At 43.9% G+C, this 27,500-nt stretch overlaps 2 protein-coding genes across 13 annotated transcripts in view; one reads left to right on the forward strand and one right to left on the reverse strand.

Moving 5' to 3' along the window:
* Window positions 1-1,211: 1,211 nt before the first annotated feature.
* The window catches only part of LOC119016623, a 56,101-nt gene continuing 29,812 nt past the window's right edge, over window positions 1,212-27,500 (reverse strand). For 2 of the 3 annotated variants that reach the window (XM_037092647.1, XM_037092648.1), the window contains 6 exons: window positions 26,875-27,005; window positions 25,637-25,858; window positions 8,343-8,403; window positions 4,694-4,822; window positions 4,386-4,610; window positions 1,212-2,291 (listed from right to left, as the gene is read on the reverse strand). In XM_037092647.1, coding sequence (XP_036948542.1) covers window positions 4,471-4,610; window positions 4,694-4,822; window positions 8,343-8,403; window positions 25,637-25,858; window positions 26,875-27,005 — 683 coding nt within the window. In that variant the 3' untranslated portion in view covers window positions 1,212-2,291; window positions 4,386-4,470. The remainder of the gene's footprint in view (window positions 2,292-4,385; window positions 4,611-4,693; window positions 4,823-8,342; window positions 8,404-25,636; window positions 25,859-26,874; window positions 27,006-27,500) is intronic. The other variant, XR_005074212.1, reaches the window with a different exon arrangement.
* Window positions 13,119-27,500, forward strand: part of fam131ba (family with sequence similarity 131 member Ba) — a 50,571-nt gene continuing 36,189 nt past the window's right edge. For 8 of the 10 annotated variants that reach the window (XM_037092631.1, XM_037092633.1, XM_037092635.1 and 5 more), the window contains exon 1: window positions 13,120-13,343. In XM_037092631.1, the coding sequence (XP_036948526.1) occupies window positions 13,316-13,343 (28 nt within the window). In that variant the 5' untranslated portion in view covers window positions 13,120-13,315. Of the gene's footprint in view, window positions 13,344-27,500 lie in introns of all 10 variants that reach the window. The other 2 variants (XM_037092634.1, XM_037092638.1) reach the window with 2 other exon arrangements.

The raw sequence follows: 27,500 nt of genomic DNA on the forward strand, positions 1-27,500 counted from the left end.
CGTCAAACTGGTGCTATATATTCAAAACCATACATGATAGCACCAAAATTTTTTCACGATCAAGCCAGAAATGCCTTAAAGAACACGCTCACCAAGTTTCGTGGTCCTCGTGTCCGAAATGTGGTAACACAAGCGAGTTGAAAAAGGGTGCAGTTTCGAAAATCCTCTTCCCGATTAACATTGGAGTAAATGGAGCCAGTGAGAGCTCCTCTGGTCGGTCAGAGGCAGATGATTCAAAAATCGTAAATCCGACCGAAAAAGCGGACACATTGTGAGAGAGAAGACAAGTGTGGCTACAACTCTGGAAAATATCACTGTTTTTGAGCGTAATTTGTGGCCGGGATCGTCACGGAAAGAGAAAATTTCTGAGGTTTTTTTTGAGCCTCTCTCACTCTGTCAGTTGGTCTCCTGCACTCTGCTGCGCGAACATTCCGCCATACACACTCATTGAAAACCCTGAATTTTCCCCAAATCACTCATCGTCGTTAAAGGGTCAGAGTTCAAAAACTATACATCGTAGGAAAAAAGTTCAAATACAACTTAAATAGACAAGACCTGTGCCTACGTTTTAAAGTTAGAATGGTGTTTCTAGGCGTATGTATGCCCGAGCAGGAGATGTTTGAAAAACGTTGAAAATTTGCGACATTTTTGACCTTGTCCCATTCATTCCTTATGGGAAATTTTTCGCAGTTTTTCGCGTCTTACGACGCGAAAAATTCGTATTTCAAAAATCTGAATGATAGCATACCGAGTCAGATCGAGACGCACGTTTTGGTATATTTTTGTGTGGGTGCGACAAACGGTGCGGGACTAGTTAAGTGCCAAAAACGAGCGGGAGGATGAAAAATATTATTATTAAGAAGAGGCGCGAGCAATAGTAATAGTGGGCTGTGCTTTGCACAGCCCACTATGGACACCCTATAGCAGAGCTATAGAGGTGTCCATAGTGGGCTGGCGAGCACAGCCCACTAATAAGAAGAGGCGCGAGCAATAATAATAGTGGGCTGTGCTCCGCACAGCCCACTATGGACACCCTATAGCAGAGCTATAGAGGTGTCCATAGTGGGCTGGCGAGCACAGCCCACTAATTATTAAGAAGAGGCGCGAGCAATAGTAATAGTGGGCTGTGCTTTGCACAGCCCACTATGGACACCCTATAGCAGAGCTATAGAGGTGTCCATAGTGGGCTGGCGAGCACAGCCCACTAATTAATAAAAAAAAGATCCTGAATCCACAAACAACTGGCAAATAAAAGGCTTTTTACTAAATTCAAAGGGCAAAACAAACAGGCAGCGTGCAGCCGTCAGACCGTCACGTGAGAAAATCAGGTGGGACTCCAGCAGCAGGTGATCAGAGCAGGTAGGACCTGAAATAATTCAGTAAGATCAGATAAAACCAGAATCTGCAGCCACAAAGTCAGAATTCGTCTTAACTAGTTTAATTCTTCATTTCTTTCCCCTGAAACGACTGAATCACCTCAGGAGGCTCCAACTGTTTATGACGATGACCTTTCATAATTTCATTTTAAGCTGATGACATTTAAAGTATTTCCTCCTCGTTAAAGAGCGGATGTGACAGTGAGACGTGTCGGGAGAAAGAAGAAAAAAAAAAAAATCTGAGTCCAGGTGACGAAAAACCTGCTGAGGCACCAGGACGACGAACACAGAGCGTGTTAACATCTGCTGAAGACTGACGAGATGTGAATCATTCTGTGTGATATATATTATAATAGTAAACATCCAGGGAGTCACATCAGGTGCTGCTCTGATCCGGTTTACAGACAGGAGGAGAGCTCAGAGATCACTTCTTAACTTCTGGGATTAAAAAGTGGATTTATCTTCAGTCCTGTTTATCAGCCCGACTGCAGCAGCGATCAGCAGGTGACGTCTGTTGTCGGGTGTTTCTGTTCTGTGATGTCGACAGCTGACTGGAGCTGGAGGGGAACCAGGAGCTCCTTTTAGATAGAAAAGGCAGCACATCTGCATGTGCTGCCATATCTTTATAAAAAGGAGAGTTAATATTCCTTCTTTTCTAAAAAGCTGCGACTGGTGTCGGCGTAATCATGTGACGTGATGATGTGAAGCACGAAGTTGGTCATGAACAGTGAAGCTGGTCCAATTTGTCTTCAAAATAAGAGCTTCACATTGCTCCCCACTGGAGTTTAGAACTGGGTTCCTAGCGGGGGGCTTTTAATTTTTAGTTCGGAGTGTTAGCTTGCTGATTAGCCCAGAATACAAACTATAGCAGCTGTTGAAGGAAAGGTCACTTGTTCTGCAGATTAAAAGTGATTCCTAGAGAAAAGAAAAAAAGAAAAAAGATCAGTTGACTTCGAGGGAAGGTATTAATTATGAGACCTTCAGTTCCATTTCATTTTCTAAATGTCAAATGACTGAACCACATGAGTGAAGAAGCAGTGATCACACAGCTGTGAGGAAAAACACAGAAGAAGAAGGAGGAAGAAGAAGAAGGAAGAGGAAGAGGAGGTTCAGGGACAGATGAGTAGAGTCAGGAGAAGAGAAGAAGAAACACAGTAAGGAAGATTAAAGAGTCAAAATCAGTCCGATGACAGACGTTGAGTTTCTGTTTCGCTGCTGTGTGGCGCCCTCTGGTGTTCACTTCCTGTTTCCTGCCTCAGGTGTGTGACATGATTTAATTCTGATGGTTTCTTTGCTATTAATTTATTCTCCTCTCTGGTGTTCAAACCAGTTTTCAGAGCAGCCTGAGAGAAACCGCTGTTCCTAAAAAAAATAAAATAAATTAAAGGAAGAGACGCGCCAAAGGTCAAATAAATAAACTGGCTTGTAGAGAAACAAACAACGCTGACATGCAGATCAACATCTCCAGCGCTTCGTGATTGTCTCGTTAAATAAATAAAGTCCTGTGCGACGGCCACCGGCTGCCATTTCAACCCTCGTCCTCCTGGCAGGATGAGACCATCCGTCTTCATCGAGCCTCCTCCTCCTGCTCCTCCTGCTCGGCCCGACCGAAGACTAAATCTAAGAGCTTTCCTGGCAGACGGCGAGCGCGTCGTCCTTGTCTCGTCCTCTGTTACAGGAAGAGGCCTCTAATCAGCTCTGCTCAGAGGATGCTGGGCCGACTGGCAGGAGACCAGGTGAGCAGAGGTAAACGAGACGGGTGGAAGCAGCTGTGTGGGATTTTACATTCATTATTAAATACAGGAAAATATTTCACCCAGTGTTTGATGCAAAAATGATGGTTTGAGACTTCTCAAGTGATTAATTCATATTTTGGCTAAAAAAAATGAAAATATCTTTTATTTTTGGACATTTTCTCCCACAAAACCTTGTTATTATCTTCTTTAATTTGTTTTGTTTGCAGAACTTTCCTTCCTTTTCCTCTTTTCACTGATTAATTTGGCTCACTTATCATTTTCTGCTACGCTGACGCTGTTTAACACCTCCCAGGTTACGTCGGGGTTATGCAAGGTTATCGAACAATTTAAATCAGCCTGTGATTCATGAATGTGTTCAGCGTGGCACAAAGAGGACAGGAAAGCTTCTTAGCACCTGATGCTGCAGATACTGAGGCTGTTTGAATAAGAGGAAGTGAAGAAGGTAGTTTCAAAAGAAGAGCTTTCGTCCGTCTGGAGGTTTGAACGGTCGTTAAATGCTTTCTTTTATCAGGGACACTGAAAATTCTCAGTTCTGATTGGCTAGAAGATAAGAATTAAGGATTGGTGGAGCTAAACAAAGCAGAAATTCAAGGTATTTGAACTTCACTACATTTGTCTGACAGCTTTAGTTGTATATTTTCAGATTTCCATTTTTCACACACATGTTGTGTTGATGTTCCTTCACCTTCTTCTTCAGTGAAACACTTTAAAAACCTCCTTGGAGAAGCTGGAACGTCGTCGACACGAAGCTGAAATCAGGCCGACGATACGTAACTCTCACAGGACGACACGCTGCAAACATGCACTGATATTTAATATGATGTATTCAGATTGTTTAGAGGGATTATTATTAACTCAAATGGTCGTCTTGTTCGCTGTTTCTGGAGCCTCACAGTTAATATTTTGTCTTGTTTTATATCCTTTGTTGTTTTAAGACACAGAGATCATTTCACAATCGGAAGAATAAATGTTGGTATCAAAGATTTCAGAAATTCTCTTTAGGTTCGTCTTTCTTTCAGCTGAGTTAATGTTAGGAAAATGAAAATATGTTGTTTTGGCTCAAATTTACTGATTTAAGTGACTCAAAGTTGCAGCGACGCGTAATAAAACAAACAGTTTCTGCAGAGAAAGGAATAAAAAGACTACGACTCACAGGAACATTTTTCCAAAAGTGATTCCTGCAGACCTGACACACACACACACACACACACACACACACACACACACACACACACACACACAGCTAACCTACCTGCCACTCTGTATGTGTCACCTGGGCTTTGTGCTGTCTCAGGCTCTGTCAGATTTTTTCTCCTGCTGAGGCGTCGAGGAGCTCGTCACCTCCACCGGCTTATCTGCCGTCCTCTCCCCGGCGACAGGGACTCAGGGCTGGTCTGAGGTCTGCCGCTGTCGCTCAGATCGCTTCTTCTAAGAAACTCTGGAGACTTTTCTCTGCAGCCGGTGTGGAGAAGAGTTTCTAAAATCAGAGGAAAGAAAGTTTAAGGAACGTCCTGTGAGCCTGACGACGTCTCGTTTTTAAGATTAGTTTAATTACTTCACCTCGTGTCTGCAGACCTGGAGACTTTTTCAAAATGAAAGGTTTCAGATCGCGAGTAAGAAAATAAACCAACAGCTGAGGAACTTGATGATGTAACTCACAGCTTCTGCCACCACACCTCTGTGCTGCTGCTGCAGGTGAAGAAGAAGGTGAAGATAAAAGTGTGGAAGAAGAAGAAAAGACACAGTTCAGTTCAGGACAGGTTCAGGGTTTACTGAGGACGAGTGATATCAGCTAACGCTAGCTCGGTTAGCAAAGGTACACGTCAACAGCTTCAGCGTCACGTTGATGGGGCCAATTTCTACACAATGTGGCTTTAACTGTGGTATCATTTGGGATGCTAAAAGCTGACCAAAATATCAGCGAACAGAACGTTTGTGCGGTTTATTACAACTGATGTTTATTGTTCAGTAAAGACCTCCGACGCAGGAGATGACACTTCGTGTCTCTAATGGAACCAAAAGTCAACGTCAGCTTTTATTTTGAAGCTACAGAGCGTGACTTCCTGGAGAAAGACAGCTGATTGTTGGGTTTCATGAGGTCTGTTACGTTTGTAGCTGGTACCAGGAACATGTTGAGCTCCACATATTCACATATTTGTGTTTTCTTTTGCATATTTTCTCCCAAATTCTGTCAAAAGTTTGGAAGAAAAACCTGACGACCGATTGCCAAAGATTTCCGCTGCCGTCCAATTACTTCATGTCCACTTTTGTGCAACTCTCACACTTAACGAGGATGTGAAAACCTTCCTATTAACGCTGGGAGGCAGTGCTTCGACCTCGCCGCCGCTGATTAATTGTACAGAACGAGCTTCTGCAGCGGCAGAAAAGAAGAAATTGTGCCGCCGTTCTTGTCATTTCTGGCTGCTCTGTGTGACACTGTGTTTCTCTGCAGAGTATTAAAAAAAAAAAAACAAGACATGAGAGGAATAATTAAGGACGGAGGAGTTTCCATTACACCTGCTCTGCCCGACACGAGGCCCCTGAACGCAGCTTCAGAGGGGCGCCGAGCGCAAAACAAAGAGTATCGATCGAGCCGGACTGGAGTGTGGGATCAATCGTTGTGACATTTACTGTGAGCTCTGTGAAGCTGCTGCTGGACTGTGTTTGTTCATGTGTGTCCATCTGTGTGTGTGTGATCGCCATCACTCATGTCACGACACTCGGGTGAGATGTGTGATGTGTGTGTTCGAGTGAAGTGATGCTGAACGTTCAAGAAATAAAAGATATTCTGTCAGCAGCAAATTAAACATCTACAGACACGTTATCTTACAAACGTCCTCCAAACTTTGAGGAAACATCACGAAGCTGTTGCTGAATTAATTAAAATATTCTCTCGTCTTCTGTCGACAGCGTAGCAACGTATTCTCATGCTGTTGCTATGGTAACAATCACCTGCCGGCTTTTGAGCGCGAGACGTACGAAAAAAAAAAAACCCTGACGTGATAAAACTCCCGACAGACGAGGGAAACGTCATATTGTTTCCCCCCCAATGATGCTCAGTTGCCAGCAACGCTCGTTAGCGTCACTAGCTGCTAACGGCTAACGAGCTCTCCTCCCGTCGAGCTAACGGAGCTAACAGCTTAGCGGAGCTAAACACACATCAGCAACTGTCAGGAAATTAATGTGTTGAAGTATTTCAGCAAAGAAATAACATTTAGATTTTGGGGACAAGTTCACTCATGTCACCATGATTAAAACGATTAAGAAAATATTTTGAAATATTTATCTTAATATTTCGATCCGTACGTACGTATATATTATATTAATATTATTCACAGGAAGATGTTTCGTCTGGTTTCTGAATCAAACAGATTTATTTTTAGTTTCTTTCCAGCACATTGTTCTGGATCTTTCTAATACAGAGTTTAAATTTCATTTACTTGTTATTTATTTCTTTGCATGTTTTCTCGTTTCTTCTTGTATGTCACACAAACACATATTGAGCAGCGTATTTTATTTCATGCAGCGTTTGTTCTCTATATTCTATAAAACAAATGCACGTAGAAATCAATAAATAACAATAAAGCATGATACTGAAGCTCTGGATGATTATAAATGCCCTTTTGACACAATGTGTTTGTGGGTCACTGGGTTTAAAGAGCACCTGCATCACCTGCTGCACAGGTGGTGCTGCACCTGTAACCACACCTGACAGTGATGTCACCACCTCAGCAGGACGAGACGTCAAAGATTAGCTTCCCAAACTGACCAGCGCTGTTAAAACTTCATGAAGACATGCAGCTGATTATATAACGAGTGCCCCGCCCCTCCCGTCCTGCAGAGGAAACCCCGAGTGTGTGTGTGTGTTAGTGTGTGTGTGTGTGTGTGGAGGCCGACACTCTTTAAACAGTGGAGGAGTGAGTCCTTTAGCTCCGGCTGCCAAGGACAGGATTACCCAGCAGACCGCCGTCACCTCGTCCTGACCCGCAGAGACTCTTCAGAGGACGCTCGACACCGACACCTCCGTCTGAACCCTGCTCACCTGCAGCCGAACCTTTAAAACCTGATGTCAGCGAGTCGGTCTGAGAGGATTTACAGTTTACTTTGCTGATTGTTGGGTGAGTTAAAGGTAGTTTATCTTACTAAAGACAGATTTGTTGTGTTGGATGCAGCAGAAACAGAACAACTTCCTCTCCAGTGTTTCTAGAGCAACAAATATGGAGAAATCAGACTGTAATCATCTTTTTCTTCCACCAGAGACTCAGCTGAAAATAGTCCCCGACAGATGAACTTAAGGGCTGTTTTCAGCAGGAACCATTGAACATGGAGCTGCGAGCCACAAACAGGAAGTCAGACAGCATGAAAGATAAAATATAGTTGTAAGTTAGTTGTAAGAAATGTTGGTGTTTGAGTCTCATGCTGGGATGGCAGCCGACCCGTCTGATAATCCCGGAAAAATAAAAAATCAAGTTGTTTACTTCCAGTTTTCCCAAATAAGTCCAACGTCTGAACTGAAAGAATCTGTAATTTCACTGGGTTTCATGTGGTCTCTTTTCATTAGCGTCACGTCTCCTTCATCACTTCCAGCTGCGATCGATTCTGACGAAATACAGGAAACAGACGATAAATCAGAGAAGAAACTAGCCACTCTGTAGGTCACTACAGTAGCACTTTATATGCAATAAGTGTTAGTTCATACATAATAAAGCCCTTAAGTGTTTATAATACCCTTATTAATATTAATAAGATGTTAGTAACAGTATAATAAAGAAGTTTATTGTAAGACCATAAGGTATTTGTTAATAAATGTGGTCTTGTTCCAGTAGCTAGCACAGCTAACTGCTAATAAATGTATTATAAGGGTGTATAAATCTTAATAAAGCAACAAAAATCTCAATAAAGGTTAAAAAAAGACAAAACAGGCTCGTTATTAACTATTTGAAGACTCACAGGCTCATTTTAATGTTCTTAAACTGTGTTTTTATTACATTAAACATCTTAATCTGGTAATAAATGTGTTTAACAAGCTTTAATTAACATGTGTAACATCTTTTTTTAAAGTATCTTATAAAGGCCTAATTAAATATTAACCACCGACTGTGATCACACACGTCAGTCTTCATCTGTTATGACTGACAGAGAGACATGATGCTCTGTGTGCCGATCACGTTGATCGATCAGAAGAGAAACAGAACAACATCAACCTCACCTGATCGATCTGAAGCCGGCTGATTGGTTGGATTTGCTCCTCCTTCCATCATCCTCGCGACCTGAAAGGATGAAGATGAAGATGAAGATGAAGAAAGGACAAAAAAAAAAAAAAAGCTGGATCCATTTTTATTTTTTTTCTTTGTTTGGCCGCTAAAAAAGCGATTTAACAGCGACCGTCCACTAAACAGCCTTTCATCATTTTCTATTGTCTCCTCACAAACACACAACCGACCGACCAGCTGCACAATTATGCATCCACACACACACACACACACACTTGCAGCTATAAATAGTCTGCGACGTGTTTGTCTTCAGATGCATCACATCTCTCTCTCTCTCTTCTTGTCAGCTCCCTACATTTCTTTTCCTCCCTCGTTCTCACCTTACCTCACCCGTCTCTCCTCTCCCCTCTCAGCCAGAATACTAATAAACCTCCTCTTCCTCCTTCCTCCCATATCAAGTTTTTATTCCTACACAAGCTCATATTCTCCCCATAAATTTTCTCTGCTTCAGTTCTTTGTCCTCATCTCCCGGCATGACTCACAGACTTCACCCTCTTTTTCTTTTTTTTCTTCTTTATTTCATCCCTCCATCCCGTCGCTCTCTCGGGCAAGTTTTTATTTGGAAAGCGTCCACGGTTGCTTTCCCTACTTCCTCCTTCCTTCTCTCTAATTCCCCATCATCCTCCTTTTTTTTTTTTCTTCCTTTACAAGATGTGAACGCTTCTGAATCTGAAGCAATATTTTCACTGGCGTCAACAAAACGTAACATCTGCAGAAGCATCACATCACTTTATATCAGTTTTATATTTATAAACGCACATTTTCTTTAACGATCTCATCAGATGTTTCATCCTGTAACCAGTTCTGTCACTAAATGCATCAATGTTTGTCTCTGACATCTCAAATCAAAAGCTATTAAATTAATCTGCAACTATTCTGATCATCGATTAATCTGTGAGTCATTTTTAAAAGACAAAAAGGTCAAAATTCTCTGATTCCAGCTTCTTAAATGTGAATATTTTCAGTTTTCTTTCCTCCTCTGTGACAGTGAACTGAGTCTCTTCTGGTTTTGGACAGAACGAGACGTTTGAGGACTGATTCACATTTTATAGACATAAACAACAAATGAATGAATCAAGAGAGTAATAAACAAATTAATCCACAGATAAAATTATAATTAAGTAACAGCCCGACATTAGAGTCGCTTTTATTGCCAATTAAGTTTACACATACGAGGAATTTGCTGTGGTCTGTCGGTCCAGAACAATAAACAATACTAAAAATGCAATAAAATTATAAATAAAGTGTCCAGATCGACAATCGAAATTCACTGGATGTTATGCGTCCGCTTCACTCCAACTTAAAAGAAACTTGGAAGTAACGTACACATACTTTGTAAAAGCCGTAAGAAGCCGTAAACAGACAGAGAGGGAGGCTGGAATGTGGAGAAAAGGCGTGTTAGTGTCTCGTATCTGCAGAGAGTTTCTGATTTTCTCTCTTTGTTGCTGCTCGGGACGCTTTACCAACCCAACATGTGTCTGTTTGACGTCCTGGGAATGAGACTCAACAATCAACTGTCTTTGTGGTGCGTTCAGGAACAGCTGGGACAAATCCTGCTGATTCTACCTTTTACTTTAATAGTCTTTGAATTCTATTAATATGAGGTGAGCTTCAGTTAGCTTTGAGCACAAATGTCCGAGTCCATGTCAGAGCCTGAACTCTGTTACTGTACTGGAGGAAACAAGCTGGATCAGAACTTCTACTTTTACCCACAAGTCTCTGAACTTCTACTGGGAGGAACACGCTGAGGACTTTGGAAACAGTGACCCACCATCTCTCTTGCTTCCACCACTGGAGGGAGCCAAAGTTAAGTTTAATTTGATCTTTGACATTTTGTAATAACTCATCTTGTTCTGTTCAGCAGCGTCTGGTTGGACGTGTTTTGTCTCTGTTGGTGAGTTTTTGCTCTCAGGCCGTCGGTGAACAGCGTGGGAGCTGCTGAGACGCGTTTCTTCCTCATCGGCTGGATTACTGTCGAGCTGCTGCGTCGCCGCTGTATTTATAGTTGCAGCCAAACAGCAAATGTACATCCACAAACAGCCGGGGGAGGAGGCGGCGGTCGTTACTGCGGCCTGCTGTCAACATCTCAGGCGTCACAACGAGCCGGCAGGAGGAAAACTGAAGCATCACGCGGTCGAGAATCCAGCGAGCAGCTCGACTCTGAGCTCCACTGTTCGAAAACTAAAACCTCTCCTCCTAAAAAAACTGCTTCTGCTGAGTTTCTGCTCAACCTTCCTCACTGCAGCAGACGTCCACCTGCAGCCTGATCTCTGACCAGCGATCACATCAGTTATGTAATTACCGGAGAGTGATTATGGGTTTTTTTTGTGTGTGTGTGTGTGTGTGTGTGTCCGTTGGATGACGTCAGGACTGCAAAAGCGAGAGCTGTGAATCTGTCAGAGTGTGCCGGTACGACTCTGACGACAGAAGACGGATGACACATTTTGGCAAGCGGTGTTCTGGTGTTGAGGAGAATTACAGCGCCAGCTCTGATGGGGCCAGCTTTAATTAAAAGAGTCCAGATGAAGAGCAGGCCCGGTTTTAATGAAACCTAAGGGGAGGATCGTGGAGCCAGTTTGAGATGGATGAGTGACTCAACACCAGTTTGATTGACGTCCTCTGATTAGTTGGATGGAACAAATCAAAATGGAGTGATGGAAGACGACTCCTCTTTATATCGCAGGAGTTTTGTCGAGTGTAAGATGTTGAACTGAGCTGTGAAACTCTGCGAGTCGTCGCCGCCGCGAAGTCGTCTGCATATTTATTGAGCGTGGAGTTCACAGAGTCGAGTTCGGGGCTGTACTTCTGTTCCCCCGTCTGAGATGGAGATTGAGTTAATATAGTCGGGGGAGCGCCGTCCTTCCTCGCCCGGCACTCCTTTAGCTGAATCACTGTGTGTTTTCATATTCATTGTGTGAGGCTGATGGAGAGGAGGCGAGGGAGGAGGAGGAGGAGGAGGAGGAGGAGGAGGAGAACAGCTGTACGGCATTGTTAAAGAGAGAGAGAGACAGATGAGAGATGAGAGGGAAGCCCAGCTGCAGACTGGAAAACAGGCTGGAGTGTGCGGTACATATTACATGCATCAGATATCGCCCCGTATCATCACTAGGTCGCCTTTACTCGAGCGGAATAAAGCTCTCCAATCCCCGAGAGACGAATCAGAAAAGAATTAAACATCACACAGTTCATCAGGTGGGCCGACGTCTGAGTCTGAACGTGTCGCTACGAGAGCCGAGGAGATGCTCTGCAGTGACGGAGGGCCTCCGCGGATCAACACCAGACTCCTGTCCACACGTAGACTGACTAATCCCAGATTCTGGTTTTCAGGGACCTCGGGATTCTCTCGCTATACGCAGACGACACCACCGTCTTCAACAATAATGAGGAACTCAACAATCTACTGCTCAACATCAGCAATGCGTCCGTATATTTGTGAACAACATGAGAGCTGCAGGATAAAATGTCTACTCGTACCGAGACAGGATGAATAAAGAGCTGCAGTAGAGGGAAGTTTGACTATCTGGTAAGTTTTGGAAATACGTCTCAGCACAGCAGAGCTCTGATCGAGGGAACAACAACTTTAAAAGCTGTTTGCTTGTCGTCTGGCCGACAGATGTGACGAAACGCGATGGTGGAATCATGAAATGCATAACCCTGAAATAAAGAGAGATGCTTGTCTCGTCTTGTGTCATTATAAAAATATATCAGACTGTGATCCTTCGTTCACCCCCATGTTGATAAGAGGATTATAAACTGGTATCTGTGTCTCATTGATGGATTGTTGTCACCTGTTTAGAGACTTTATAATCCAGGTGTTTCCAAGATGGCTCCCTGTCTCCCTGCTGGAAGGCTGGTTGCCTTTTTGGTTTTGTTTGGCTCGTTATCATGTTGAGTTAGCCTTGGCTAATGTTTGAAGTTTAGGTTAGCACCGAAACTTTCACTCCTGATGTTACACTGTCTGTTGAGTTATCTTCAATAAATTGCTTATTCATATTATGTGTCTTTGTTGTGCTGCTTAACACCAGTTAACGTCACTACGAGGAACTTTTTAGTTGTGGTTGATTCTGGCGCCCCCTCTGGACAGAAGTGGTACGACGGCAACGCAACGATCTTTGCATCTGTGTGAAATTGGAGGCGAGCGACAGAGAGATCGCAGGATGCATCGCTAATATATTAATATCTGATACATGTGATTGGACCTGAACATGGTCATTAATATTAACTATATAAAATCAAAGAATCACGAGGCGGGTTTATACACGCTTAAAGCTTCCTCGTAGTCACTTTAACTGTCAAACATGTGAAATAAATATTTAAAGATCAACAGTTATTCATTTAAAATGAAGGTAAGTAACTTTAGACCAACACTAAAAATAGACCTCTCCTTCATTTGGGGGGCACCATTTAACACATAAAGGGGGGTGGACAAAATAATAGAAACACCTGTCACAAAACACATATATAATTTTTTTTTTTAATTGTTATTTTTTTATCTGCAAGAAATCACTTCAAACATGCCAGTTGCCATTTTTCATACCACACATATGTGAACACACACCTGATTTACCTTTTAGCACTTTGCATGCTCGCGTGAGAGAGAGAGAGAGAGAGAGAGAGAGAGACGTCGACAGTGACAGAGGGAAACAGGAGTGTGTGACGACGGAGAGAGAGAGAGCGAGAGAGAGGAAGCGAAGCGGATGTCACGCACACACACACCCTCTCTGTGTCTCACATACGGAGGAGAGGAGGACAGTGAAGAAGAGGAGACAGAGAGGAGGAGGAGAAGAAGAAGAGGAAGAGGAAGAAGAAGAGTAGGAGGAGGAGGAGGAGAGGAGGAGAAGGAGGAGAAATGCCCGCTGGACGGATGGATTTTATTTTCCCCGAGCTGCACGAGCCTCTATAAGACAACATGGGCTGCATAGGATCCCGGACGATCAGTAAGCACGCGCACACACACGCACACACACACACACTCATTTTGCGCCATGTGGATGAGAGAATGAGAGGTGGAGGTGTGGAGGTGTGCAGGGTGGAGGTGTGGAGTGATCAGAGGAGGTGAAGCTGGAGCGACAACACACTTTGAAAAAAATGATGCTGCTGCGGGGAGTTGAAGCGCTTCAGATGTGATGTGTGAGTGTTATTTTGGTGTGTGTGTGTGTGTGTGGTTTACTACAGGGATTACATCTGTGTGTGTCTGTGTGTCTGTGTGTGTGTGTTGGAGGAGGAGAGGCGGGACAGACAGGCAGCAGCGATGTGAGCGGAATAAGATGCGGGTTGACGGTCTCGTCTCCACATGGATGACACCAGGCTGTGTGTGTGTGTGTGTGTGTGTGTGTGTGTGTGTGTGTGTGTGTGTGTGCGGGGGGGGGGAGAGAGAGAGAGAGAGAGACCTCCGCCTTGACACAAAACTAAGGTCATTGCATGCTGGGTGTCTGAGAAAATTCCCCTCTCCTCCCTCCCCTCCTGTCTCCTCCCTCCTTCACCCCCTCTCTCCTCCCTCCTCTCCTGTCTCCTCCTCTCCTCCCTCCTTCACCCCCTTCTCTCCTCCCTCACCTCTCCTCCTCCTCCTCCTCCTCCTCTTCCTCATCTCTCTCTCTCTACTGTGCGTCACGCAGCGACGTAATAAACTGAAGACGCAGGCAGTGCACACCGGGTTTCACACACACACACAGATATTGAACAGGAAGCTGGGAGCATGACTCGTGCAGGATGAGTCAGAACCGGGCTCGGTTCACTCAGGTGTGCACATGTAGGTCAATTCCTGCAAAGTCAATGATGGCAGACGGCGACATGCACGCTGACGCTTTAACCCTCAAACTTCTGACGTTTAAACAACCCGTGTGTTCAGTTTGTTTAGTGTGTCGATGTAAGAAATGTCAGGATTATTTTCCCCCGTCGTCGCCTCCAGGGGTCATGAATTATTTTTGCTCCTGACTCAGTAGCCGTCTGTGTGGGTGGGAAGTGAACCAGTTCAGGGACGTACGGTCGAAGCCATCTGCATCTTCGATTATTTTTGCAGCTTTGTACGGAAAGTTAACTGAACAGAGAAGAACATTTCATACGTGTGACCATCACTTCAGTTTCAATTTAGTTAACGAGCATGCATTCTTAGCCATTGCAAACAGGACGATCCGAGGCCAAACAATAACCTGACGACCGCTGCTGTATGACAGACGCTGCTCTTTTTTAGGCTCACTATCCGTCTGTTTTTTATGTGACATCTGGTCATCCAAGCGAGGAGGATGTGAGTGCACGACATGATCGATAGGGTGGACAAGAAAAAGATCCACAGTGATGCCACAAGCACCTTTCTGAAAAGTTTGGAGCAGGCCACGGGCCCTTAGCGTCTCCTGGTGGTGGTGATACAGCTGATTGCTAGCTGTACACTTTTAAATGCACTGACCTCCTCGACTCACTGCTGTGTCTCTGGGCCAGGCACAGTGGACCTACAGGGAGGACGGTCCCTCCAAACAAACTGGGTTTGGACACAGGACCACAGGGCTGCTCCTGGAGCCCAGAGACACTCCGGCAGCAACGGGTGCCGTCGGAGGTGAAGCATAACCCAAAAAAGTGCTGCAGCCATCAGTCAGGAGAAACTGCAGCAGCTGAAGAAGTCGGTGTGTTTACTGGGGAAACTACAAGTCACATCACTTGTATTAGAAAGAAAGTTCTGCACCGAAGGAGAAGCTGGAAAAGTGATGCTACCCTGTGAATCAATCACAATCTTGGCAGTGTTCGTCTCTTCAACTGGACCAATGAAAGACAGAGACAGTTAGTTAGCTAGTCAGTGCTGGTTAAATTACCTTTTTTTTTTGTATATTTGTGGCTCAGCTGTTAAAGAATGTCATCCATTAATCACAGGTGTCTGTAGTTCAATCCATAAACTTCGTTACGCATGTCAGAGTGTCCTTGAGCAAGACACTGAAGCCCAAATTTCTCGTTGGTTTGGTGGTTTATCTGATGTCGCTGTGTTTTGTTGTTGGTCCAACAGCATCATCACTGCAAAAAGTGACACATTTGTCCACATTTGGAGCAAACTGAACAGGTGAATTACTTTCAGCCAGGAGTCTTTGGTTTGTGTCCACATTGTTGTTGTGTCAGTGTTAGCTTAGCCTAGCTTTAGCATGCTAAAGGATAACTTATTCCCATTTCCCAAGCAAAATACAAACTTAACTGACTCTTCTTTGTGACTGCTGCATGTTTGAAGAGGACAAAAGTCTGAAATTGCTAACATTGCATGACCAACGCAAGCAATGAAGTAGCACTGCTAACAAACATCAGCTAACCGCTTCCACGCTTGGCTGTTTCTACAAATTTGCTGAAAAATCCAACATGTGAAAGCTGTAGCGTTGTTGTAGTTCATCTTTAAGAATACTAAAAGTGAGGAGGCTTTACGTTTACAGTTTGACTTTAATCCTCAAACCGCGAATCTTAGAAGTCTTTGAAGGGGAGTGAGAACAAAATGTCCTCGCAGTCCAAAAACGTCCTCACTGTCAAGGTCTACACATGGTCCCCATGACGATAGTTAAAGCAGAAGAGCTCTCTCTCTCTCTCTCTCTCTCTCTCACACACAGCTTTGAATCTTTGACAGAAGCCTCTCCACTACAGACACTAAGACCCAAGAGACGCACTTCAGACTGCTGCTGTCTGCTGGAGGAAGGCATGGTCACCGCTCTGTGTGTGCGTCTGTATAATCCATCCACATTAAGTGAGGCGTGCAGCTCCACATGCTCATGTATGCACACACACAAATATATACTGAAGCCGAGGACGATCGCCTCTGTCTTTCTAAAACGCTCCATCAAAGCCTCACCAGCTCCTTCATGACAACAACAAATGGAGACTTGCTGGTGGATTTAAATACATAACAGGAGGGGAAATTTGACCTTTGGTTGTCATTGAGCTGAGCTGAGCTGAGTGGACGGACTGACGGATCAGAGGAGGGATGGAGGTCGTTGAGGAGCGATAAGCTAAGAGGAGAGAGTGGAGGCTTCCTGGGGAGCAGGAGCCAAACATGATGTCCCAGTGTTTTTTTTTTTTGGTTTCATAACAGGGTGTGTTCCCCTTTTGTATTTAGCTTTCTCCTCTCATCTTATCTCCTCTGGCTGTCTCTCCATCCATCCCTCCCTCCTCCTCCCCTCCTCTCCTTCACTCTCTATTATTTGCGGCGTCAGAAGTAGATCAAAGCGTATCACGGCAGCTTTGTGCCGGACACATTATCTCACTACGGCTATTTATTTTTTGGGAAACGTGCGCTTCAGACGCTGCGAGGTGAACACGATGGTCGAAGGAAATCTGGACGAAAACACAGAGGAGACAGACAGTAACGTGTTGTTGTCTTTCAAGGAGGGAACAAACAAAGGCTGCAAAACCATCAGGCTGTCGGATCATATCACAGGATTGTAGCTACAACACAGTTCCTGACATTTCATGTAAATGTTTAGTGATCATGTTTCAGTCAGTCTTACCTGTTGTACAGAAAAGCACTAATTTAAAAAGGTGATCTAAGGTAAAACTGTCCCAGTTCTAATTGTTAGATTATCTCTCGGCTGTGCAGTGAAGGAGAACCACGTCATTAGGAGATTAAAAGGTGAGATGAAGACGTGAAAACAACTTTAACGGTCGGGTTTCTGCACGACCTTGATCACAGTTGAGGCATCGAAGGTGTGAAGGGAAAAACACACAAATTCTAGTAAGCACAAGAAAGAAAGTCAAGCAGCTGGCTCCAAGATAAAAACATCGATACGAACGTCGTTATAGTTTTTTATCGACTGGAAGGCCGACTCCTTTCTCTGACAATCTAACAATCTTCATATCTGCTACCAATTTGGTGACGGCCCTCGTTACGATTAGAGAAGAATGAGCGTCATAAAAGGAAAATAACATCGTCTTCTGGTAGGAAAACAAATACGAACCCTGGTCTTCAAGTAGTTTTATATGGAGGATGTTGTTTTCAAGCGTTTGAACAAACAAGGTTATTTAGCGAGGAAAATCTTCACGTATCGGACTCAACATGTAGAGTTGTTGACCTCTACGAGCGGAATACGTTGAAGGACAAGGCACATTCCATCTAGTTACTTCAGAGAGAGAATAATGGTTTATATTTCTGAAAACAAGCAGATAAAATACAGATATTGGTGTTGTAACAAGAAGAATAGCCATCTGCATCGGGGAACATGGACTTGTTGGCGGAGGAGAAGGGAACAGTCGCTTCAGTTTTGAGCGTGAGGGAGCTGTTGAGTAAAATTAAACTGGTTTATAGTCCAATAAAACCTCCTCTCACACTAAACAGACCACAATGGCCCCTTAAAAGTCAGAAGGAAGGATTGAACAGAAAGTGACGGAGGGATCGAGAGACGAGTGACGTTCTGTGTTGACGGAGCTCGGGGTGATTCGACGCCGCCGCTGCTGCCCTCCAGTTTATCTCCTGCTGTGTTTCTTGCGAGGAGCGTCTATTCTTATATTCGGCCTGAGCGAGAGCGACTGCTGCTAAAAATAGATCCCGGGGTAAAAGAGGGAGGTCAATGAGAGACGGAGGGGAGGGGAGGGGAAACGTTACAGTAAATATGGGTCAACTCTCCCTCTCTTTTCTCTCCCTGTTCGTCTCTTATTCGCGTCTCACCCTCGACTTTCTTCAAACCGATCAAAGAAAAGTCTCCTTTTTCACAAGAACCCAAAAAAGATCCACTTCATTTGTATTTTTATTACATTCCAGCTCTTTTTTTTTTTTTTTTACCTCAGAGATGCGGCAGTCGTATCATAGTTTGGTCTGTCGGCGTTGTATTGTTTCCCCTCAGCTGTGTGCAGTTTACCAAATCATCGCCGCCTGCCATTACACTCAATTATCCTCCCGTTACAGCAGAGCTGATGTTCAGCCGTCATCACTCAGACGGAGCGGCTGCTTTCGACAGTCGCTTCTCCACGCTTTCACAATCGGGGTCAGAACGGGCGATGACTTCTGCGGCTGACAGACGCTTGTACTCAAACTAATGACCACAGAAGAAGAGCGAGGCGTTTGGATGTAGCGAACGGCTGTAAGTTGTCATCGCAGGCCGTTCAACTTCCATCGTCGCTGAGATCTTCCCAGCAGATTTCTGCGCTGCTTCACCAGGGGAAGAAAATCTGTACTGCAATGCAGCTGTGCAGCTATCCGACGGTCTCAGGATTCATCACGTCAGGGTACTTACACCTTGTTACGGTGCAACTGCTGCCAGGCACCATCAGGTAAAATGCAGGTGTAATCTCAAGTCTTGGAGAGAGAACAATTACCTGCACACCAGAGAGTCTTATATAAACCGACGTCTGATCGATACTGACTGCGAGAGAGCCACAAACTCCTGCACACAGTCCATCGCTTTTATTTACAATGTTTAGTCGGTCTAAATGCTCTTTCCTCGTCTTGAAAGGGGATAAACGAAGGGGTTATAAACCCTCTCAATCATCTGTGGATGAATCTATGTTGGACCCGTCTCACTGGGGCGGGTCTGTGGAGAGTACAGTGCAGGAGATAAAAGGCCGGGTCGAGCCGCCAAGTATCTGCCTTTTGCTTGGCTGAATGAACAATTCAAAAGGTCGGGGATCGAGGACGGTGTGACTGCTGCCAATTTTCACATCACATCTGCCGGCCTGGTTCTACTCGGTTTGACCCGGCGCAGCAGGGATTTCACATTTCCACCACAACTGGTTCTCCTGCTTGAAGGAGCATCTCCTGATCCTCCTATATCCTGTAACTCCTTCACAATAAAAGCTTTTATTAAGAAACAGCATCACAGGAAGCGTCGTGTTTTTCAGCAGCAGGAACTGAACACGACTAGCTGAAAGTGAAACACAACGAAACTGCGAAATTACAGCCGATGTTTGAAAGAACAAACAGGACGAGAGAAAACTAAAGAGATTCAGATTCTCGTGAGTTAATTATCGGGTTAGCGAGACGTCACTGCTGCCTGCCTGCCAAAATTCAATTGGCAGAAGTCTGGTCTCAACCTGTAGAGGCATCATGACGTGTATAAATCAGATAGTTTGCACTGAAATGTAAAGATTATGACCTCAACAACACACCTAAAAACACCTATACGTTAGTTTTCAGGTGGACAAAGTGGTTTTGGAGTTTAGCTACAGTTTAATGTCTCAGCTCCAGGTTCTGTTCAGGGTACCTGGTTTGTTGTTACACCAGAATGAAGGTGTGTTGAGGGTAAAAACCCAGTCGACTCGACACCATGGCTGTCACTGAACTAACAACTGCAGGGAAAGGATGTATTTTCTGAGCAACGGCCGTTTGATTTCACAATAACATGCTGTCGGACAAATAGGCTTTTGGTCCACGAGGACATTTTCCCAACTGTTTCGGAGCTCTGAAAAATGGGCTGCTGGACGGCAGCACCGGTGTGTGTGGTACCGACCGCAGGACCCGGCAGACGGATCAAAACATCATTTAACATGAGTGATAACAGGTCACAGTTAGATTTATGTGTCCTGACCTTGAAAACAGCAGAAACATTTCAATCGAGGTGCTTTTCCTGCAACTTTCAACTGTTTTGTCGCTGGATAAAGTCTGTTCAGTGATGACAGGTGGTCCCATCATGCAACTGACCTCCATGATAACTGAGCGAACTCCATCCGTCCACAGAGCAGACTGAGAGACGCTGTTCAAAGTTGGACCTTTTAGTCAAACATGGTGTTTTGATTCAGAGTTGACTCGTATCACGTGATTATTCAGCTTCCACTGGCGTCTGTGCGTCACCGCGAACTGTTTCCAGAAGAGTCTCCATAACTGTTGTTGGAATATGATTTAAATCGTTCTCCCGTCTCGGTCCTGCAGCGTCTGTTTTCTTGCAGATCTTGTATTCTGTATATTTTGGTGTGCGTGTCCTTTAAGTTGCAGCTCGTCGGGCTCTCAAGGCCGCCGTACCACAACGTGATTTTGCCGTTTCTCTCTCTCCTCCCACAACTCGCCATCATAAGAAAAAAAATCTTCTCAAGCCTTTTTTTTTGTTGTTGTTTTGGAAGAAACAGCTTCCAGCGACTGCGCTCGGTCCAACAGATCTCCATCCAAATCCGAGGCAGCGGCTGACAACAGGCGGAGCGGCGTGGAGGTCGTCCCAGGCTGCTGCTGCTGCTGCTGCTGCTCTCTTGTTTACAATAATCGTACTGACGTAGTGAAGTGCAGCTGCAGCCGGACGCCGAGAAAAAAAACAAAAAAACAAACCAGGATATCAGGTGTTCGTCGGCGCGATGTGAAGACAAAGTTTCATTCAGCAACAATACGTCTTTGTGAATAAAAGAGAGAGAGGCACGTAGGAAACACAAGGTCGCCGTCAGACGGTCTGACAGCTGCTGCCTTCATTTCACAGTCGAGCCGTTGTGAGTCTCTCCGGTGCTAAACGTCATTAAGAGCGTTACAACAACAACAACAACAACAACAACAACAACAAAGAATTGGGGTTTCTGCTCCTGATGGTTTTTATTTACTTGACACTTAACGTCTCCGGTTTATAGTCGAGACAGAACGCGGCCACTAAAAGCCTCGTTAGTCCACATACGTCACGTAGTAAATGTATTATCGACCCTCAGTTTATCTCAAGAGATCTTACAGCTGCATTTCCGCTTCAAATCATTAACAATTCATCAAATGATTGAAGAGGCACTTTGTAGTTTTAGAGAAAAAAAATCTAACTCAGAGGAAAATAAGGTCCCAGAAGACTGTTAGGAGCTAGAAAGGTGGCGGGGTCCGCCACATATAAACAAGGAAAAACAGTATGAACTCGTGTTTCCTTTAAGGTCGGTTTGTTTATTCAGTCAGGAAAACAAAGAGAGTTTAATTAGGGATTCGTTTTCATCAAATGTCTTCCCCAGAACTACATATAGCACCCAATCTTTCGGTTAAATGTTTTGTTTTTGTAGCAGTCAGCTGTTTTCAGTGGTAAATCTAGTTAGCGATCATCAGAATAAATGTTCCGTCTCAGCAGAACCAAAGCAAGACATTTCTTTATGTCGCAACTCTCCCGTCACAACATTGCGCTCATAATCTGGTTGGAAAATATCACACTTTTTGGTCGCCACGATGACAGAGATGATCCCAGTTTCTGTGAAAGCAGCTGGTTTTGGTCGCTGCAATCATGTCTGGATGTTTTCTCCAGGTCGTCCTTATTAAAATGATCCACTGTTGTGACTTGAACTCTGGTCGCCTGTTTGGCAGCCTTGTAATAATGCAACCACCTTCCCGCCTCCACCTCCTGAAGTGAAAGTCAGCTAATAAGCACATAATGTGACACATTTGCTGCAAATGTCAACCTCCGGACGCCTCACGTTGGTTTGCAGAAACATTAACTGCTAACATTACATCCTGGTGAGACTGAGATTAGACATTCTGACGGCTGCAGAGCAAACTGGGCCATCAGAATATCTAATCTGGACGGCTGAAGCTGAGGAGCCGAAGCTGATTGACACTGATTGACGTTTCAATCTGTGGCAGTCACACTTTACTTCCCTCTCGCGTGGCGTGAGAACGCGAGACGGCGCCTCGAAGTGTGAGAGTTAGTCGGCCAACGTGGTTGGAGGCCGAGGCTCAACACACTCGATCAGTCTGAACCTCGACAGCTGCCTGACAGCCGACGACTGTACGGCTGTTTGTGTTCACGTCTCGCTGGTAATTAGTTCACAGCAGAGATGAAACGAGTCTGATTTATGACTTTTCCCAGCTGGAGCTGCAGCGATTAGTCGATTAATCAGCTATTTTGATGAACGATTAATGTTTTCAGTCATTTGTTAAAGCAAATGTGTGAAACATTTGCTGGTTTGTTGCTTTTCTTTTAGATTTATGACAGCAAATGCAAAGTCTTTGAGTTCTGGACGGCTGGTTGAACCAAACTGGAGACGTCGGACTTTGAGATCTGTGACGATCATCTCTCACTTTCACATCCAATCAATCAATTAATTATGAGAATAATCAGACGATGAACTGATAAGGTGGCAGCTCGAGTCTCAGTGCAGCAACGTCTGATATGTTACGACCACGTTTGAGGTTTTCTGCTGCTCTGAAACAGCAAAAATGTCGACTTAAAGCTGCTCTAATCAATTAATAACATCGATTAATACCAGATCAATCGTCTCAGTCATTTTTCAAGCTAATCTGTGAAACATTTGTTGGTTTCAGCTTCTTAAATTTGAGGATTTTCTGATTTTCTTCATTTATAAAAGCAAATGAAGCGTCTTTGGGTTTTGGGACTAAACTATCAATTAATTGTGAAACTAATCAGCAGATTAATTGATTATAAACACTAGTAAGCTGCAGCTCCAGTCCAGAGATATATAATGTGTTATGATTTTGTTTGTTGCTCTGAAAAAATAATCAGTGACTCACTGAAATATGATTTTACATCTTTTCAAGTCCTTGTTTTGGTTTCTACAGCATGTGAACACATTTTATCTCCATTTTACTAATTAATCATCAAACATTTACTGATGACAGCTGATGAAGTGTCTTGGTTCTGAACTGGGCTTTGGGCTCTTTTTAGGTGGTTTTATTGGACACTTGATGATTAAAATCTTAAAAAAGATGCTTTGAATGATTTATATCTGTCAAATTCCCAGTCGAGTTTACTGTCGTTGTCATTTTGGACGATGAAGCTTCTTGTTAAACTGAAAAATATCCTTCCTTCACTTTGCTCTTTATGTCCTAATATTTGTATCACATCAGAACCAAACGTTGATTTTTTTATTTAAATAATCATGAGGATATTCTGCAGGTTTGTCAATAGTGAAAATAATCGTTAGTTGCGGTGCAGCGACCTCGAACATGTTGGTCGGTCAGTCGACACGTCAGTCTTAATAACGGGATACTTTTGTGCATTGTCTGTTAAAATACTGATGAACTCTGAGTGGAAATCATTAATATTTTGAACCCCGATGCCCCTTAATTAGCAGCTTTCCCGCCTCGGCGTGGTCGTTATGAAGCATCGGGCGGCTCAATGAGCAGTAACACCGTGGCGTTACCGAGGTTAACTCACAATTTACCGTTGTGTGAACGCTGCGGTAGAGAAAACACGTAAATATGAAAACTGTCGTATCGATCAGCTGCGTCATCTTTCTCCTCGTGTGTAACATCAACATCACGAGGATATTAAGCATCAAATCTACACAGAATCCAGCCGTTTGTTTGACGTGATCGCACCCGTCAGCCTGTAAGCGCAGTCGTGTTTTTGCGTCTGCGTTTCAGTTGGCAGGAAACAGCGACAGGCTCGCAGCTTCTGGCAGACAGCAGCTCGATTTCCACATAAATAAACACAGGTTGGATAATTCAAGTCGCATCTGATGTGACACTTCGGCCTGTTCGGTCATCTGTGGATGCAACGCGATCGGAGCGGAGTCCTGCCGGGTTTATTTTTAGCCAAATCGATTCGGACCAGTAATGGAAAGGAGGCGATGCTTCCTTCAGGCTTGTCTTTTTTTTCCCTCGTTTCCAGTTTTCTCCTCTATATTTGCATCACAATGGGCTCCAGGTTTCTCTCTCCACTGGAAGCCTGAAGCTGCCACGACACATGAATGTTTGTTTTTTGTCATTTAGCTGAGATGTGACCAGCAGCTTGGAAAGGAAACGAAGAGCTGCATCAGGCAATTTCAGAGGAAAAAAAAAAGAAAAAGAAAAAGCTTGAATTTCAATCCTCCAGATTCCCGTCTCAACTGATCCGTGTTGCTTCGTACAAAATAAAAAGCAGACAGGTTCAATCTGTGATTTATACTTCTACATTTAGCAGCGTTCGGGCTCCGTCACACATTTATTAATTACTTGTCTTGACCCACTTACCCTGTCCAAGCTGACGGGGCGGGTGGACTGGAGTCCGTCCCAGCACACGTCGTCCTCTTATAAAAAAAAAACGTTTATCAAGACGAACACTACGAGCTTATCTGCCGGCTCTCCACGGGCTTTGATAGCAGCGAGTGTTTTCTTCAGTCCCGTCTGTCGCCAATTATCTCTGACGAGGAGATCGAGTCACATTCGTCTGGTAGTTTGCAGAACACAGATTAATAAATGTCAGCGTGGAGGACGGGGTTCTGGTTCTGGTGTGAGGAGCGACTGAATCACTAAACATTTTGGTTCGAATCGCTTCACTCTGTCCGTTTGTTTGTGGGTTTGTGGGTTTGTCGGCAGGATTACACAACGACTGAATGAAACCAAAACCTTGGATGCAGGTTGAGTCTCGGGCCGGAAGAGACCCGATTAACTTCTGGTGAGGATCCAAATAAAAAGGGGACGGATCCAGGAGCTGTTTTTCCTCTCTGGTTTTCATTAATATCTCAAAGAATAAAACAATCAGGTGTGTTTAGGAGGCGCGTGTCCATGAGTGAGTAAAATATGATGTCAGTCCAAATAAACATCTGGATCTGGCAGATGAATGTTGTATATTTGGACCTTAGTGGAGATGTGCCACTCTAGTTCTCAATGGACAATAATATAATAACAACAAACTTTATTTACAGAGTTTATAGAGTTTATAAAGTGCTTTGACGAGCAAAAGCAGGAAACTCAGCTCCAAACGCTTCGCAGTCGAGCCAAAAAAAGACAAAAGTCCAGTTCACAGTGAAGTTTAAACAAGAGGGAAGACGAGAAAATGTAAAGTAAAAGGAATAAAAGTGATAAAACAGGTGAAATCAGCTCTCACGTCTCACCATCTATGTTTTTATCAGCATCATAACATTTGGATGATCAAAGATATTAATTCTCTTTTCTGACAACAAAAGATGAAGCTGGTTTTCTTTATTCATCTTATTTTTGGCACTCAAATGAAAAACTAAACAAAACATCTGTCAGTAATGTTTCACCTCCTGTCTGTTCCAAGTTTACTGGTTTCTAGTTTTAAGCAAATGCGACTCAAACAGGAGGAAGTTTTGGGATTTGTTTGATCGTCTTTCATAAACGTTTGTTGCTGTAGTGAGTGTTTCAGGCGGCTCGTGTGTGTTCCTGGTTATGAAAGAACGACTTTGTGGCTCATTGATGGATTCAAATAGTTTTTTTTTGGACGACAATGAAGCTCAGAGGTGCAGAAGAGGAAGAAATATCAGGCTTTGATACTCAGTACTTTGGTTTTGGTGTTTTTTTGTTGGCTTTGTTATTTGAATCTCACCACACTCATCCTTCAACCGAGCGTTACATTCCTGGTTGTTTCTGAAAAAAGCTGCTTTCCAGTTAAACACTCTGTTTGTTCGTCTGTGTCAGGTGTGTTCGAGGTCTCACCTCACGCAGGAGAAACCCCCCTCGTCCCTCCACGACTCCAGAATATCGACTCCGCTGACGGTCCGACTGACGGATGCTCTGTGTGCTAAACACTCGTACACACTCTGTAGATGGATGGTGTGATTTTTGACAGAAAGACAGAAGGAGGGAGGGAGGACGGATCCACAGAATGAGGCGACCGATCAATAATATGATCGACAGGCGGCCGTGAGCATCTCTGACCTGAAGGGCAGAAGAGAGAGAAATTCAATATCCAACAGTTTCACACAGAGGAAGAAAAATCTATTTATTGTATTTAAAGAAAAGAAAAACTGACACTCGATTGTTTTAAAAATCGTTCGTACTCGAGTTGTGACGCCACAACTGTAAATTCAGATTCGCTACTACTGCAGCTTGATTTTAGGGACATTTTCACACAAAATAATGGTGTTTAATATAGTTTATAATCTTGGTTTCTAACTGAAGTCGACCTCCTTTATGTAACCTGACTAATGACACTCAGGAAACTGTCCTCTAATAACTCAGTCTTGGATATTTATACAACTTATTTAATGCTCAGAGGCTGTAAAATACACATTATTTAAAAATTATAACAATCAGCAGGACAATAAAATCTGTCTTAAAGCCGACAACTCTCGCATCAAAGTGCTGGATGCTCCCAACTCCTGTCATCTTTTTATAATTACATAAAACCCTCGTTTCTTTTCTCTGTGCGACAAACGTTAGTACAGAAAGTTATGCTTCATCCGTGATCAGTCTTCAGTCTGAACTGAAGCTGAAATAAAATCCAGCAGCGTTTTGCAGGAAACATTCTCTCCGTCTTGGTTGAGCTCATTCGTGCTGCGATTAAGCTACTAAAACAAGTTAACGGTCGCTGAGACTGATTAGTATTCCTAATTACTGATCAATAACCAGCACTTTCCTGGTGTTGGATAATCAGGTGGGACTCGCGGTCTCACTTCCTCCTTCAGATGTGATCGATGAGGTTCACGCCGCACTGAACCGGTCGAAACAGGAAGGAGACAAAAACAAACGGCCGACACTTTAATCCACGTTGGGAAGTCGTCTTTGTTTAATAGCGCCGGACTCTGAGTCTTCTTAAGCTGGATAAAGATTTGTTTTGTTTTTTTTTTTAGGGGGGAGAGGAGAGTTTAAGAAACAGATTTTACAGTTCCGCCTCGAGGAAGGCTGAACAACTCGCCGGAACAAAATCAACTTACAGAGAGAAATTTACTTACAGCGCGACGTTTCTCCCTCCTGGGTGTGAACATCACCTCGCACAGAGACGACTGGAGCATCCGTGTTACTCTGAAACTCACAAGGAACTTCTGCAGAGCGGCGTGACCTCGACTGAACCGTGAAGACGAAGCTGCAGATCAGAAGGTTGTTTCTGCTGCTCATATTTCACCAGCACACACACACACACACACATATATATATATTAAAGAATATGGACAGAAAAGATCCGGGAACACGGTTCAGCTTTTTAGGAGATGCTCATGAAGGACGCCGTCTGCATGAAGATTTGATGAGTCAGGACCAAAAATACCACCAGTGTTAAATAATAAGCTGAGAACAATGAAAAATTAAGGAGAAGTATGTGAAGTGTTGTTGGACACTACAGTAAAGCTCAGTCTTTAAACAGAATACAAGCAGAGGAGACGTTAAAGTGGTTTTATTGTCTATTTTCAGGGTTTTGAACTAAAATTAAGACCTACGCGAAGTAAAGAAAAGTGCGATCCAAGAATTACTTTCAAAAATAACCAACTTTTTACATCCAAATGTTCAGCAACGGTCTTCAAAATCCAAAGCACCTCCGCTTTCAGCGTCGGAGTCGAGAGGAAGAAGGTTTGAATGTGGCTTG

Source organism: Acanthopagrus latus, chromosome 3 (genome assembly GCF_904848185.1).
Source record: "Acanthopagrus latus isolate v.2019 chromosome 3, fAcaLat1.1, whole genome shotgun sequence".
In the NCBI taxonomy this organism is placed as follows: domain Eukaryota; kingdom Metazoa; phylum Chordata; class Actinopteri; order Spariformes; family Sparidae; genus Acanthopagrus; species Acanthopagrus latus.